The sequence below is a fragment of the Protomyctophum bolini genome (assembly GCF_963924005.1).
Source record: "Protomyctophum bolini genome assembly, chromosome: 1".
Lineage (NCBI taxonomy): Eukaryota > Metazoa > Chordata > Actinopteri > Myctophiformes > Myctophidae > Protomyctophum > Protomyctophum bolini.
Genome location: NC_137862.1, coordinates 21,341,266 through 21,358,780, shown reverse-complemented (window position 1 = coordinate 21,358,780; position 17,515 = coordinate 21,341,266). Strand labels below are relative to the sequence as shown.

Below are 17,515 nucleotides of genomic sequence, written 5' to 3'. Positions count from 1 at the left end.
CTGTGGCATGTTTGCTCTGAAATTGACTGCACCGATACTAGAGACGTTTTAACATGGTCTTACATGCCACAGTTAGTAATGCCTTTTCCCCCCTTAAAGCTGCAATCCATAATGTCCTACCGGGGATTTTAACCCTAACCACCAGAAGAAGAGCTATAATATGGAAACAACAAATTTAAAAGATTCAACGGAGGGCACAGAAGGGAGAAGGGAATGCTGTTGTACAGCTTGGGGGCAGCGACAGAAAAGGCACGGTCACCTCTGATCTTCAATCTAATCGTCGGGACAGCTAATATCTCCACGGCAGGACAACTTAAAGGACAACTTTGTTTCTTTCATGTTTTAGGTTGTTATTAGAGAAAGTAAAATATTTAATGATTTTTTTTCTTCATTTAGGCTACTGCTTGCTTTCGTTTTAGTGATTTTCGCGATTGCAAGTGGCTAAATATGTATTTAGTTTAAAAAAAGAATGTACGCGATTTCTTTATTTTTATATAGCCTATAGTCCTCAGGAAAGTATATCTGGCCACAAAAGATACGGGATCTATTGAATGTGAAAGGGGAGGTGACAAACTGATGAGCCTGGCTACAACACACAGTATCAGCATGGGCACATTTTGAGCCGACAGCCGCGGACAGAAGAAGCTGTGTTTTACGTCATTTCCGAGTTTTTAGACAGCTGGTGGATGGAAAAGAAGCTCCACCTCCGCGGCTGACTGCCGCGACAGACAGATTCCCGGAAACGCTCTCATCCGCGGCAGTCAGCCGCGGGGGTGGAGCTTAAATTCCATCCACCAGCTGTCTAAAAACTCGGAAATGACATAAAACACAGCTTCTTCTGTCCGCGGCTATCGGCTCAAATGTGCCCATGGGGTATGGCAGACCCCTAGCATCCAGTTGTTCTTTGAGACACACGGAAACCAACTGTGGCAAGATATAATTTCCGGGAGTCTAGTAGGACTAAAGTCTGAATTCCCCCGCCGCCTGTCAAGGAATTGTGAAAATCGCTAAAACAAAAGAAAGCAGCAAATGGAAAAAAAATGAACTCATCTTTTACAATCTCTAATAACCTAAAACATGAACCTTGGTTGAATGTTTTTTATTAAAAAGCATTGTCCAGATGATGTGTACTACTACTGCCCTTCACAGGGAATATAATCTCCAGGCAGGGTTTTGTGTGCCATGAACTATACAGAACTGGTGAACTATATAGAACCAAAACGCTAGAAGAATGTTATGTCTCGCCACATAATAGGCTATAATTTTCCAGTTCATTATTTAAGAAAATGCTCCTTTTTTATAACAAATTCCTCCAGCTGAGTTCGTTAACTTTATCTAATACATGGGAAAAGCCGTGTGTGTGTGTGTGTGTGTGTGTGTGTGTGTGTGTGTGTGTGTGTGTGTGTGTGTGTGTGTGTGTGTGTGTGTGTGTGTGTGTGTGTGTGTGTGTGTGTGTGTGTGTGTGTGTGTGTGTGTGTGTGTGTGTGTGTGTGTGTGTGTGTGTGTGTGTGTGTGTGTGTGTGTGTGTGTGTGTGTGTGTGTGTGTGTGTGTGTGTGTGTGTGTGTGTGTGTGTGTGTGTGTGTGTGTCCTGGTGCATAATACATTTATTGAAGGCATAAAATGTAATCAAAATGAAAATTATTCATGGTTAAAATGTCTGCTGCCAGTGGGCGTGGCAGCATTAAGCTAATCAGGAGACAGTGCAATAAAATGTAGCTGAAGCATATTTTCAATTGTGTGCTGCTGTTCCCTTTTAAAGCTATCTATCTGGGAGTGATTTGAATGAATACAAAAAGAAGAAATGGCAGATCTACAAGCTTAAAGTGACGTGTTGTAAATTTGTAGATCAGCCAGTTCCAACATTTGTTAAGTATAATTTTTTATTACTAAGCCTTAATCTGAAATTACATTTTTATTCATACCGTTAACTTAAATCTAAGTTAGTCTAATCGTGACCGTCGTGACGGTAACATGTCATTGATCCGGCCTCCCGTTAGTCAGACCATTCCTAACCTAACCCTAACAGCACGTTTTATTTTAACAGCAGGCGACAGCCAGGTGAATTTTCCTCGAAGTGTATTATTTGTCTATGGGACCCGGCGACTACCGGGGATAGAAGGTGAACAGGCGATGGTCGAAAAGTGGGCGGAGGAACGTCGCCCGAAAAGATAAAAATAATTCATCTTTTCGGGCGATGTGTCGGCCGATGCTCGCCCGCTGTTAAAATTAGTTTTAACCGGCCAGTGCGGCCACACAGGTCTGACTAACGGGAAGGTTGCCTTATGGGCAGTTCCCATTGTGACAACTCTGTGCTCAATTTGGGGGTCCTTGGCACGAAAACGTTTGAGAATCACTGGTTCAGTATAGCATTATGGAGACAAGAGTGTGAGACACTTTCCACCCACTTTTTAAGCTTCAGTGAGGTGACACAAAACCAGACCTTGCAGTCATCACCTGCAGCTCAGTCACAGTATCAAAAGAGTGCTGCTCCGGGGATGAACATTTGTGCCGGCAATTTATCTGAACTACTAGCTCTTTGGGTTGACTCTCAAAATGTTCTTAAGCAATTACTCCTGTACGTGTGTGACTGAGATCAAGGGGGCCAAAGTCTGTTGTCGGCTAAACTGCAGGCCATTTTCACTGTCTGTGCTGCTGTCTTCAACCACGTCGGGGTTCTGGATCGCTTTGTTGCACTGCTATAGCACAAATAAAGAGGAGGAGAATGAGAGAGAGGCAGATCAAAGCTGACACACAATGCATTAAACCTCAACGCTATTAGATATGAGCTTTTGTTGGGCTGAAGCACCATAGCTTTAGGCAAATATACTCTCTCACTCTGCCTTGTGCCTTCACGGTACTAATAGCAACTGTTTTCTGCACACAGCACTCTCTCTCTCTCTCTCTCTCTCTCTCTCTCTCTCTCTCTCTCTCTCGCTCATGAGTACTGCCACATTTACCTCAATACACTTATCAGCTGCAGTACAGCAAACTGGATGAAAGGATGTGCCTTCGTAGCAGAAAGTGTGTGTGTGTGTGTGCGTGTGCGTGTGCGCGTGCGCAGGGAGAAGTGTATTGGATGCACACGTTGGTGTGCCTGCCTGTGAAAACAGATTGTTGGGTGAGACGATTAGAAAACGTATCTTGACAATCAGTATAATTGTAGGCCAGCGGAGAGTCTGTACTCTAGGGCGGAGTGGCTCTTATTGGCAGAGAGGCCAACACAGTGCCAATAGAAATAACTCAGCAGTGGACAAGGCCAGAGCCTCAATGGCCCTATTAAACCTTTTTTCTTTACTTAAGTAAAAGTAGGCTACTGTAGATCACAGATCTTAGTAGTAGATTGCCTATTTTCACCCACACAACTAAATATTACTCGGGCTTATCTGTTTCTGTCTTCCTCTTTCCCTCCCTCCCATGTAGAGCTTTCAGTCTCAGTGTGCTGCAGTAGCGTACGTCGTTTGTAAATATTTTGCATAAATAATCAGTATAATCAGTCTAGTTTTTACCAAGATTATGTGCATAATGTGCAGAGGAGATCCAAATCCCAGCTGCCTACAGTAATTTGTTATCCCTCCCAATTAATTTATTTAATGTTGCCATGTTCAGATTAATGTTTAATGTGAGCAACAGCAACACCAAATTCCTTGAATTACAACTTGGCCAAGTTATTAGTTACGTGTATATACACGATACGAATCGATACCTGCTGTGATTGTTTCATTGCTTCTGATTATTCTGATTGAGGCGTTTCGTTAGTGTCTGTCCTCCGAGAGCAGAAGGTGTGCAGGAGTTCATTTCAGACTCCCAACTGTTTCACACTTGCCACAGTTCACGGCCAATTACTCCTGCTTCTCAGCGTGACAGTTAACTACAGCATGGAGGAAGCGATAAAGGAGGGAAACAATTTGAGTCTCGTAATGGGGGAAGCCAAATCTGATAGGTCAGAGAGGAGGACCAGCAGAGAATTAGGCCGGCGACGCGAAGACACGCAACATTTCCGCTTTCAAATTGACGGCGAATAATTTTAATGTAGAATCTCTAAGCAATATCTCTTGTTGAAGTTGAACGTTTGCTACAGGTTAAAACTAATGTCCAAAAGGTTCTATTTTAAGGGATGTAAAAGAACAAGTCTATCACTGCAGCTGAATGGAGCCCAAGCCCATGAAACTAGCTCACTTTCAGTAAAGTAGTAGTTCTACTTAAAAATGTGAAAACTGATTGTTTCCTCTGGTGGCAATGATAAGGTTGTATGGTTATTGGTTACTGTATACAAGCCAAGGGGAAGAAAGGTAGATTTGAACCCACAACGGCGGTGGGACTTTACCACTGCCTTGATTTTACTTATTTTCTTTCATATCAGGACATTGTAATGAGCATTAGATTCAGAGCAATTACCCATCTCTCAGAATCTCTCCCCAGTCAGCGATCAATGTTTCTATGAACGTAGAATTACTGTATGTGCAGGGTTTCATTTTCCTACAGATGTGGGAGCCAGGGGACTTAATTTAATAGACCACATTTTAAAAGAATATTTTATTTTAAAAGAAAAATCTTCTCTCTCACACTTGTATAGGCTACCTGCATGTGCCAGTATTTAGGCTACCCTCCACTGTGCCAATGTTGGCACCCATGCCTAAGGTTGCCTAGTTCACCCACCACTAACTAGGCTTATGAGCTGTACTTGCATGTGGCTTTCCTCCAACACAATGCATGTAAGTTTGGGGACATACAGGTACTGGCCTCACACCTGTACTGGTCCCCAGGCACTGCTCAGTGGTTGCTTCAATGGCTCCTAATAAGTAGGATCAGGTCAACCGCTGAGAATACATTTCCCCACAGGGATCAATAAAGTAAATAAATGGAGCTGGCTTTCTTATAGTGCCTCTTATCCGAAGCACTTTACTATGTGCCATTACATTCATTCACGCACACATTCACACACGCAGGAGAAACCATTATGCGAGACACCAGCCTGCTCATCGGCAGGGAGCAGTTATGGGTTCAGTTTGTTGCTCAAGGACACGACGACAAGAAGATGCACAAGGCTCCCATGAGTCAGCGGCTCTACCACCCAGTGGCGTTGTGAGCACTCGGAGGCGCAGCTTGACTTGAGCCACGTGAGGCACTGCCGAGCGAGCTTAGGCCAGAGCATTGGGAAGTCACCTTAAGTCGACTCGTCCTCCGACTTATGTATCGATAGGGACAGAATCCCCCTCCAAGTCTCGGTACCTCCGAGACACCATTTCTTAGTTTCACGGGAGGGGAGACTGTTTTTCCAATCGTACTTTAATTGTGTGTGTGTGTGTGGGCGGGGGGGGGGGGGGGGGTTTGGAGTCCATTAGCCAGCTTCTCTGGAGTGCCATGTGTGCTTGTATGCATCCATTTGTGCATTTGCATCACTACGCCACTGTCTCCATGGATGCCTTAGATTTTGTTGCCCATTTCTGTGCTTGTGTGGGGTGATAATTGTGTATGCAATTAGTGATTAAAAAATAGCAGATCTACAAGCTCACGTGGCCAAGTACATGACATGAAGAAGTTTGAGAACCACTAGGCTATATCTCTGACCCTTTGCACGTGTTACTATTGCTAACTTTTTTATGTTGATCGAGTAGCTGACTCTTCATTGCGCTTGGATTGAGTGTCAGCTCAGTGTCTAAAAGGTGAAAAGCAGACATGAAGGTGTATTAAACGTAGCGATGTAACTTCAGAGGCACAACAGGATGTGACTCTAATGAGGAGGTGACGACAAGAGAGGGAATGAGTAATGGCAAGATGGCCGCCATGTGAAGATGGTCTAGGTTGTTACCAGGCTTTTCTCCTCTGAGATCTGAGAAAACGCTGGGAATAAATAGGTATCTAAGAAAAAGAAAAGATATGCCATCTCCAGTTTTCTTCCCATATCCGCATGACATAGGTGGCTGCCTTTTCACAAGACCGGAAGCAGGTTGGAGTCTATTATTTCCAATGGAAGAGTGAACGTGAACACAGCTTCTGAACTATATTCTTCAGCCCCATCATGGGGACCTGATCACAAGCCACACAACCTTCCCAAGATTGTCACACTAAAAATGGCTTTTTTCAGAGAGATAAATTAGGAGACAATCAATTCTTCTGTCTCAGAAAACACACTCTCATGAGATCTAGCACAAGTAAACAACAGAATTTCACGAGATCTGGCTGCTATTGCCCACTTAGGAGACCATTTATATAGCCTCTATAGCGACTCCAATAGGATGCTCATAAATGAACCCTCTTTGCTAGTATTATGTAGAATGCAGGCAGACACACCAACCTGGTCCCTGCTGCTGGACCATCTCAGACAGGTCCTGCAGGTGGATGAAGAGAACCAGGCCGCCAGCGGCAAACAGCAACAGGAACCAGAAGGTGCAGGGCAGCATCCTCCTCCGCCCGCGCAGCGAGTCCACCACCACCCTCCACTCCATCCACAGCATGGTGCAGCACAGTACAGTACAGGACCAACACAGGAAGATCTGAGGGGGGTAGACAGAGAAGAGAAGTGTTCATAATAATGTTTTATCCACATATTTCTTGCCAGGTCTTTTTTGTACTGACCTTTTACAGTATAGTCTAGTATAGTCTAGTATTTTTGTTTTGTTTTGTTTTTGTGTCCTGCCCCTCCAAAAGGAACAGGGGCTATAAACATAAACTATTATATTATAAAACATACATTACCCACTTTAGCACGATTTAGCAGGATTTTATACATACCGGTAGGCTATTTCTTTAAGTATATTTTATGCTATTATGCTATTCATGAAGTCATCACAATTTATCAAAAGTAAAGTAAAAGATTCAAAATGTTACTTGAGTAACATTTTGAATCTTTTACTTTTGATAAATTGTGATGACTTCACGAATGAGGGCCAGGGTGAGCAATGGCGCTGTACAATAGCAGAAGATCAGAGTGAGAATGACACCTTGCAGTCAGACGGACATTAGCTTGACTGATACTGTGTGTACAGATGACGACGCTGATAGTGAATGGAGTGAAGTGATACATCTGGAGCCAGGCCTGACAACAACACTAAAAGATGCCATATATATATAGGTTTTAGAGTTTAATAAATACTGGTAAATAAAGGTCCACCGCGAAATGTCACCGCTCCCAGAATTTCCCGGTGTGTGTAACCTTTATAGAAGCCGCAGATCTTATCTGCATAGTTATTGCACGCACAAAATGACGCGAAGTGACACGTTTTGAGTAGATCTGCTACTTTTGCTGCTTTTGAATTTGAAGCCTGAAAAATAACAGTTTTGGACGGTTTACCTATTACAAGGGCACTGTACAGTACATGGGAGCTTGTGCCTTTCGTCTCAATTAACTCATAGAATGCCATATACTGTACTGATTTAACTGATTTTTCAGGACTTCCCACAGTGCCATATATGTGTTTTGATTGCCATTCATGAATATATTTGTCATTTCAGTCCAAGGCACAGGTTGCCATTGACATATGACGTTCGTCATTTGGTGTTTTCAGTGTTTATGATATAGGGCACTCTTCCGCAACCTGTGAATGGCTTTTATTGATAGATTTACAGTAGGTTTGATGATTGAAGTTTCTTTATTAGGAAAAATAGGATAGGAAATGTAGGCTATTGCTAGCCTACGTTTCCAGACGGCTAAACGCCAGCCGCACTAGCCGATCCTAGGAATTCTGGATAGAAGTACACCTGTAAATAAGGTGATCAAAAAGCTGGTCTAAATGTTATAGGATTTATAAAACTTAAGTGTTTCTAAAGGTAGCTCTCCGACCACCTCACTGTCGTCGGTGTTTGAAAGTGCCTGTTGCCGAAAATCTGCGGTTCAATGGGCGCTGGGTACACTGTCACATTGGGTCGAACTGTCATGTTGCAGGGTGAGTTGTAGAAAAACACTGAATGGTTTTCGACCATTGCATAGAAGCAGGCTTGTTGTTGAAAAATACTATTTTTAGCACCATCGAAATCTCTGTCGGTTGTCGCCTCTCGGGTGCATTCAGCAAAAAAATATATATATATATATATACCGGTATACACCTTCCAAGTTCCAACCGACTGATCTCCTGAATTTATTCCACTGCCAGTCTGAAGTAGGCCTAGTCTGTACTAGTCTGTTTGGTGGAGAGCTATACCTTTAGTCCAACATGAGGAATGTAAATTTGAGCAAAAAGTTTGAATATGGAGATAAGAGGTTTCTGCCTGACATGGGTAGGCTTTTATTTGGACCGTACCTATTATGTTCTCCACTTACCCCTGCTAAAAATGTTCTGTGTTCCCCGCTTACAACAATAAACCTAACCCTAAACCCTAATCAAGGAACCCGGCCGGGGAACATAGGGATGACCCCATTTTATCCCACTAATTTGAATACAAAATGCTAATGAATTATTATAACTCGCATACATTGGAATGAATACACAGGCGTTTGAACTCAATAAGACAGTCCTCAGAGGCTTTGTTCCACATTTCAGAATCATTTACAATTACATGTGCTGGAACTCACAAAGGCAATCCACGACAAACGCAATAAGTGCAATAAGAGTCCTGCAGTATTCCGAAGGTCATAATATTTTAATATGAGAAATAGTATACTAGAATACTTCTCTCACCACATACGTCTGCACCACATTGTATGGGAATCTCGGCGGGACTATACGATTTCTTTCACTAGGGGCATTCATTGTTGCTATACGAAAACACAAAAGCTACCTGACATACTGAAAAGAGACAACCTAAAACCAAAGCAAAATGGAATGCTAACTAGCCCTAAATAGAGAATATAATGTCAGAAGACCTGACCTAAAACTAAGGAAAGCCATGACTACTGTAGGTACTGGCTCAGTGAACACAGCTTTGCAATAGAGAGGCCACCACAGACAGACCCCGCTCCCAAGGGAAGACAGACTATGCACCCACTGCACACAAAATGCAGTTGAAACAGAGCTACACTTTCTGCCCACCTGCCCACTATACCAAGACATCAGAGACAGCTTAATACCCTGTCACTTTTACACCACTTTGTGGTATACCTCTTTTTCAAAACGGTATAGCACTTTTTAAAAGTGGTATACCACTTTTTGTAGAGAGGTATACCAAAGACCACTTTTGGAGCTCGCCCCTTATGGCACAGAATGCATAAAAAACCTCTTCATTATCTCACTGCATATGCAATCAGCGGCTTCGGAGAACAGGTGCCCTAGAAAGATGAGGCAGATTTTATGAATATCATGCATACGGTATCTACTGCTCCTTGAATCCTAGTTGGAAAGGAACAACACTGGCTGATAAACAAAGAGATGCCGGCACCATTGGTGGGCATGTTTCATTAATTAATAATTACCTATGAGAGGGGAATTTGACAGCGGGTGAAGTGGGAGCCAGTAAAATTGTGTTGAAAGCGCAGCTAATTGTCTTTATTTATTTATTTATGACCATCTCCCCCATCTGAATTAATGTGCTCTTCCGAGCGCTGGGATGGAGACTATAGCCGTGAGAGGGAGATAGAATCACCGTCCTGTTATCAGCTAAAGCTTGTTGTCTTATACAGTCAGAGGTCAGAGGGTTAGAAGTATGTTGTTTTTAACGAAACAGCGGTTAAATTCAAAATGCAACAGTCAATACATTTTTACTTCATTGATGGAGACCTCCAGGTCTAGTCTTGGTCCCAGCCATTTTTTCGTTTACCTCTATAGCCTTCTTTGTTGAAAATAGTGTACAAGCTCAGTTGTGATTTTGTACCATATATCACCTATTTGTGCCAAAAGTTTGCCTATTTGGACGTGATTTTATATCAACAATGTACCGTATGTACTGTATCCTTGTGCAAGACAATGAACCCCTAACTGCTACCAACGATGGCGGTATCTTCAGTGGTTTCCTCCAACGTCTGTGTGCGAATGGGTGAAACGCACGTTGTATTTGGATGAAGGCGTCATAGAAATGCAGACCATTTTGCAGATCACTTTAGCAGTTCAAGATGAGCCGAATGATCTTCAGAAATGCTCACACGGCATAAAAGAAATGCTCAATTTATTATGGGATTCAACTTTTTTCATGTAGGACATACAAAACCATGCATTATTATTTTGTCTTCTGAGGATTTTAGATATGCAATCATTTTGCAAAAGCAGTCCTTTGTGAATTATTGTCCATGCCGTGTGTAACTGTGAACTACTGATTTAGAAGTGGGCCCATACGTTGGTCCGATCAGGCATTAGTCCGACAAATGCTTGGCTGCATGGTAAGAGTCACCTGTGGCTCCCGGCATGCACTGCTGGTTAAAACTCACCCGTGGATCACTCACCTTGTTATTTTCACTTATGTGTTGTTGTTAGCTACTGTTTCATATTATTAATGTTGTATTTATTTTATATATCGGCATCAGCCACTGAAAAAACATGTATAGTCGGTCGATCAGTAAGCCTGATTGTGTCGTCAGAACAGTGACATTACCAGCTCAGGCAGATGGAACAACAGCTCTTGAACACATGCTCAGACATGCTTCAATTAATACAATAGGTCCAGGGCTGCATCATATCACATCAGCCCCCAATACAGTACATGCCAAGTGCTTTCCTCTCCCGTGCACGACAGCACGTCTGACATATCTATTTCTAGTGCATTCTATTTATACACTTAGGCCTGTCACAGCGGTTCCATGATCAGCCAACAATACACGGTAATACATCCTTCCTTTCGTTTAAAGAGAGATATGTATGTTTATTATTCAGCTCCACATTGATCGTTGTCAGCCATAGCAACCAGTTTTAAATGTGGCTGAATAAATCACTCAATATTTAAGATTTTCTTGTCCTGCGACATTATGGCGGCAAACAGATAAACTGTCAGTTCACGTGTAATTATGTTTTGATTAGTGGTGATGAATATATATGGGGCTAATGCTATTATACCTGGCCTGTTATAGCGCCACCATGAGGCCAATCCTGTATGTTACTCATACACATTTTATACATGCATTATGCAAATCGGTATACCGTATCTCCCATAGTCATGTGATCAACACGGATCTGTTCGCTTTTGCATATTACATCCCGATTGCCTTCCAAAGTTTGCAGGCAACGTGCAATTTACGTGACATTATGCACACATTCCCATTAGGCTGAGGAAGAAATGACACAAATTCAAATCAGCCTCATGGTGGCGCTATACCAGGCCAAATCATGTTTTCACCTATAACTGCACCGATCTTTGTATGCGCACTCCCCAGGCCAAGGAAAAACCTTTTCCCTGCATCTTCCACACATTGCTTTATATTACTCGTACAGATTTTATCCATACATCATGCAAATCTGTCTGTCTATAGACATGTGTTCAACACAGATCTGTTAGATTTTTCATATATTACTCCTACACATTTTGTCCAAACAACACAAATGCTATTATCCTGGTGGAGACCTGTGCCCCGAGGGCTACTTTTTCTAGTTTCTATTATTTTTCCATAAACCCGGGAAAGCATCGATGTAATATTTTTAGCTCTATAAGGTCATAGTACGGCACTAAGTGGTGTGCTATGCTTGTAGATCTGCTATTTAAAAATAAATCTTGTGCAAATCTTTGAATATATATTTTAAAAGCTATATTTTAAAGATGGAGTGCCACCATTTTTGTATTTTTCCAGTTTTTCATGTGTCTGTGAGGTGACAGTACGTCATTAGACACCCTTGAGTCGTTTTTATGTGCAATGGTGTATTAACTTTGTATTTAGGGTTTCTTCCTGGAGGCTGAACCCTTGACAGTCAAATGAAATAAACAGTAATATAGTGACATCACACTATCAGCCCCTCCCCTAACCTGTCCCCCTTTATCATACAAATACAGCTGTGGGTGCGGCTTCAGTTCAGGTGGATCACCACCCATCACCGCAAACCAGGCATACTTAATGAACTGGTGGGCGTGTCCACATAAAAGCATGATTTTAACAAATACTGTACACTTTTTGGAAAAGATCATCCTCCTTATATTATAATAATACCTGATGATCATGTTTTGGGGTGAAAAAAAATCATGGCACAAAAATGCTGCACTATGTAACTTTTATGTTCTACCCCTGATTTGAACCCAGGCTTCTGTGCAAGCGCTGATATTTGTAGACATGTGGGCCTATTTGTTGTTTATATTAGAACAATGATAACTGGGTTACAACCTGGGTCATTTTCTCCTTTGATATCCTGAAGCATGTATTTACTTACCTTTAGTTTTAGAAGACAGCACTTTGGAAACAAGCCAGCTGTTTGTGTGAGGGCATTTTATGATCAATAAAAACACAGACTCACATGCAGGCACGCACACAGACAGACAGGCAGCCACGCACGCACGCAGGCAGGCATGCACACACGCACACGCACACACACACACACACACACACACACACACACACACACACACACACACACACACACACAGGTCTGTCTGTCTTTCTGTCTGTCTGTCCTCACAACAAAACAGCTCTAAATTTACCAGAGAAACCCTCGATGAAACTCTGAACCTGAAAGAAACCTGGAGAAACCTGGACTAGCTAGTTGAAATATAATGAAGTAAATCCTTATAATGCTTTTATAGTACATGGCCCTTATTATATATGTCAGACAAATGATCCGCCGGGAAAACAATTTAGGTTGCACTATGAATACAGATTGGCTGCTGAATATCTTAAAAGGCTAAATAACCATAATTATATTTAATGAGCTCATTGTAGTACTGCGTGGCCCTGATACCAAGTGCTGTTTGGCTCACTCCTGCAGTTTGCTTCGTGTCTTTGTGTGTGTAAACCATTATTGGACCACCTGCTCTTATCCCAAGACACTGACCAGGTGAACTCAAGGCCAAGGCTATGATCACCTATTGGTTTCCGTTGTTAAATCAATTGTCTTCATTGAAGGAGTAATGAAGAGTAAAGTCAATATTAGGATGGCGGTCTTAAATATTTGATGCACTCGGTGTCTGCGAGAGTTGGATAATTGACTATGATGATGAGAGAGCATGTTGGTGGGGGGAGGAAGGATTACCGTCCAGGAAGTCGAGGATTAAGGGGAGCAAACCAGCTTCTGTGGGAAAAGTGTGAAAGGTGTTGAGAGTGTGAACCTTAGAGAGAGAGACACACACACACACACACACACACACACACACACACACACACACACACACACACACACACACACACACTTCCACGGGAGCACTGTTTGTGTGTACAGATGCTGTTCTGCATTTCTCAGGTATAATCAGCATAACCTTTACCCCTCTTGTTACTTTAAAATGAGCTCATTTGGCACACATTATTTCAGGATTGTTGATGTTGATATTTAGAACAATGTTTGTTTGTGCCTATAGACTGCCCACTACAGTATATACTGAAGCATTTTTTTTGCTTACTTACGTTACTTTTACTTACTTACTTATCTATTTACTTGAGAATTTATGAGAGCATTAATTTTACCTTGATAAAGAAAGGCCCAGTGCACACTGCTCGACCTTGTGTGCCCTTCAACAACATTAGACCAGTCCCGAAATGACAAAAGCTTGAAGCCTGTAGGCATTCTTGAGGAAAAGTACTTAATGTGTTGTTTCTATATGATTTTGATGTGCTGAATCCATTTCTGCCGTATGCCGAGTGATACGTGTGAGCGTTTCGTCAGAAATGGAGTAATTCGCACAATTACTCATTAAACACTGGAAATGGGCTATAATTTCCATAAATAATTGTGCTAAATGTATTTTTTCTATATGATTTTCATGTGCTCATAACTCATTCTGGGGGTGAGTTCTACAAAACAGAAATCCCCATTATATTTATAGAATAGCCATTTATAGAATGTCGCTCCATTGAATTCAATGTGTTTTCGGTCACCACCAGGGGCCTAATCGTATACATTACTTTGCCCAGGATGTTTTGCCTAAAACATCACCATGTTGTTGGAAGAGGAATTAAAAAAAACAGGGACCCTTCACCGGCATACAGTGGATTCTTATTTGGGTTACATTGAACTTTCAAAAAATGCTAAATACTAAATGTGAATTACTCAATTTCTGACAAAACGGTGACTCGTAGCACCCAGCAAACAGCAGAAATGGATTCAGCACATACAAATCATATAGAAACAACTAATTAAGTACAATGTATCAGAATTATATAGCCAATTTCCAGTTTTTAGTGATTCATTATACAAATTACTCAATTTCTGACCACACGGTGACCCGTATCACTCGGCATACGGCAGAAATGGATTCAGCACATAAAAACCATAGAAACAACCCATTAAGCACAATTATTTATCATAATTATAGCCCATTTCCAGTTTTTTGTGATTAATTATGTTAATTACTCAATTTCTGACTACACAGTGACCCGTATCACTCGGCATACGGCAGAAATGGATTCAGCACATCAAAATCATATAGAAACAACCCATTGAGTACTTTTCCTCAAGAATGCCTACAGGGTCATTTTCTAAAGGGATTTCAGGACTGCTCTACATTAGCTGCTCCATTGATTCCAGCGGTGGTGCATGTCCTCCCTCCTCTCTAGCCTCATCTGTTCTGTACTGAAGTCCAAGACAAACAAAAAATGTCATCCCCTGAAAACATAATTTCAACCTTTTTCTACCCAAATATATACCCAAATATTCGTTTTACCTATCCTTGAAAAAAATCTACCCACTGTTTTTATATATTTTTACCTACCTCTGAAAAATATCTACCCAATATGTCCCCTAAGGGGGAAGTAAAATGGTTAAGTGGGTTTTATAACATTTTTACCAATAGAAAGTATAAGGACTTAATAACTACATCGGATCCATATAGGATAATTTCCTGTTTTCCTGTTTTGCACAAATAATTTCTGCACGACAGCCATGTCATGAATTCTCCTCAGTTCCAGTAACAGTGTCACTGTCATCCATTTCTTTCAGTCTCATGGCGTACTTGATCACTGCTATTTTTAGTTTTTCTTTTTAGCAAATACAACAACACCACACCTCACAGCGTACAACAATGACAGCAATGTTCTCTTCCTCTCTTGTCTAGACTGTGTCTAGGCAACCTTGTTCCACATTTATTGTGGAAGCAGGTCAACAAAATGAATGCTCATTGCTAATTGTTTTCTCACTACAGCAGCAGAATACTACTGTATTTAAGAAGAAACTATAGGTTTAACCCCTTAAGATCTGAGGGCCGGTTTTCTAAAAAACCTACTATAATTCAGTAGTGTGCAAACGCTTTTCATGACAAGGACCCCCAAAACCCCCAAAATGTACTTGGCAGCGGACCCCCATCTCAAAATATGTTGTTCTAGGGACCCCAAGAATCTTAAAAAAAAAATACATAAGGTATTCAAAGATTTGCACAAATGTTCACGATTTGTCAAATAGCAGATCTACAAGCTCAGATGGCACTATGAGCTGGTTAAAGTAAAATGAGCAGTTCAGTTAATTTGTCCATTTGGAAGATGGAAGAGTGTACAAATAAGAGTGTGTGTGTGTGTGTGTGTGTGTGTGTGTGTGTGTGTGTGTGTGTGTGTGTGTGTGTGTGTGTGTGTGTGTGTGTGTGTGTGTGTGTGTGTGTGTGTGTGTGTAATTTCTGCGGGTGTCATAATTTTGATCATGCACAATTTTTTGCATTTTTGCCAATGTTTGCACTGTAAACATCGACACTGCACTGCTGGCGTGTAATGAAGCATTACAGCTCGGTGCATGACTGACCTAAGTCATTACTGGAGGGGTGTACAAAATATCAAGTATGATATAAAGTATCAAAATGTACTGTAGGCTACTTCTCGTGCTCACTAGGAAGGTGTGATATTCCCTGCTGGCAGACACTACAGGGTGGTACATGCATATGATTGGACCATGAATGTTACATACCCCTGAGTGGGGCAGTAGACATTGTGTCCACACATGTGACCACAGACTCCCTTAAATATAAGCCTGCCTGTGGATTACACTCCCATAATCAAGTTTTGTAATGCAGTGGAGGTGCTGAGTGAGTTTGCCATACAGATTTTGAAGAAAAAATAAATCTAACAGGAATCCAGTCTGACAGACTGACACTGGTTGTTGACTTCAGTTCCGGACAACCCCAGACTTCTTTCAGTCCTGCTGTTCCAGGTATTACACTGCCTGGCTCCCCAATTAGGCATTCTGATGATTTGATTGGCTGAGAAAAGTACGTATTGAGGATAAAAAGTGAGGGCAGAAAAGTGGTTGTCACCGAATCCCAAAGCACACCTGGACTTGTCTCGCGGCACTCCGCTGTGTGCCGAGACAGTGGCACACAGTTTGGGATCGAGTCGTTCTAGATATCCAGATGTCATCTCTGTCTACTGTACCTACTCACCCACCCACCAGTGGTGGAAAATAACTAGTGCATGTACTCAAGTACTGTACTTGAGTAAAATGTTGTGATAGCCTACTTTTACTTTACTGGAGTATTTCCAATCTTCTGTACTTTTACTTCTACTTTATTATTACCGTACAAATTAGAAAAACGTGTCGCAAAGTGAGATTAGGGCATTGATACTTTTACTTAAGTAAAGAAAGGCGAGTACTTCTCCCATCACCGCCAAACACCAGACCCACTGTCGAGCACAAAAACACAGCAATAACGCTGCAACTGCACTGACTGACCCCACTCATGTTCTCTCTCCGTGTTCTAAATCGCCAACGGCTGTCTTTACCACTATCAGGGGAATTGCCAGGAATTCTAGGGGCTCATGACCGATATGGCGGCGGGCGCCTTTCAGTATAAAACATATACTGATGATGACTTTAATACTGGGGCCACCCACGCAGCCTCAGGCCCCATGAATCATTATCACTTTTCACTGCCTTCTTTCATGACGACCCTGTGTGCTCAATGCGGGCAGAGTGGTGAGCTCACACATCATTCAGCTGGATTCTATTAAAGTCCCGTTCCTTGTATTCACACGTACAGCACAGACGGCTGTGTTTTGTACCTCTCCAGGTGAACTAAATTCAGATGCCACAGAAAGCTTGAATGCTATAGTTTTATAACATGATATAAGTTGTGCAAAATATTAGGAACACTAGGTATTTGAATAAAGTTGTATTTATTTTAACTGGAAACTCCAATAATGCCTGGTAAAATCTTGGTAAATTGCTAAATAAGATTTTAATTAAGATTCAATACACCTATATGGGGTTGATTATTATTTATTAATTATGGAAGCTCAGTATTATCCATATACCTGCTGTCTGTTACTATCATATCATCCATCGTTTTTTTGTAGTTTAAATTCGTTGCTAGAAAGCACAGCAAGTAATCCATTTCAAATAACATGCAACAAAAAGACTCTTCAAACAACTATTACAAAAGGCTTTCTGTTAACTGTCTTTGAAATGTTTGTGTGTCACTAGAAATTGTCAGCACGTAGCTGCCATTTACATTTTAAGCATCCGGTACATTTCTTGTTTTTCGTTTTTCATATATTTATTTTTAAGGAAACTGGTACAAGCAGCAGGAATCTACACTTTGTGA

At 41.6% G+C, this 17,515-nt stretch overlaps 1 protein-coding gene across 1 annotated transcript in view; it reads right to left on the bottom strand.

Annotated features, from left to right (window-relative positions):
• chst8 (carbohydrate (N-acetylgalactosamine 4-0) sulfotransferase 8) overlaps nucleotides 1–6,456 on the bottom strand; it is a gene marked incomplete at both ends in the record, with an annotated part of 190,000 nt that extends 183,544 nt beyond the window's left edge. The window contains one exon of the mRNA XM_080789378.1: nucleotides 6,297–6,456. Within this exon, the coding sequence (XP_080645504.1) occupies nucleotides 6,297–6,456 (160 nt within the window). The remainder of the gene's footprint in view (nucleotides 1–6,296) is intronic.
• Nucleotides 6,457–17,515: the final 11,059 nt, after the last annotated feature.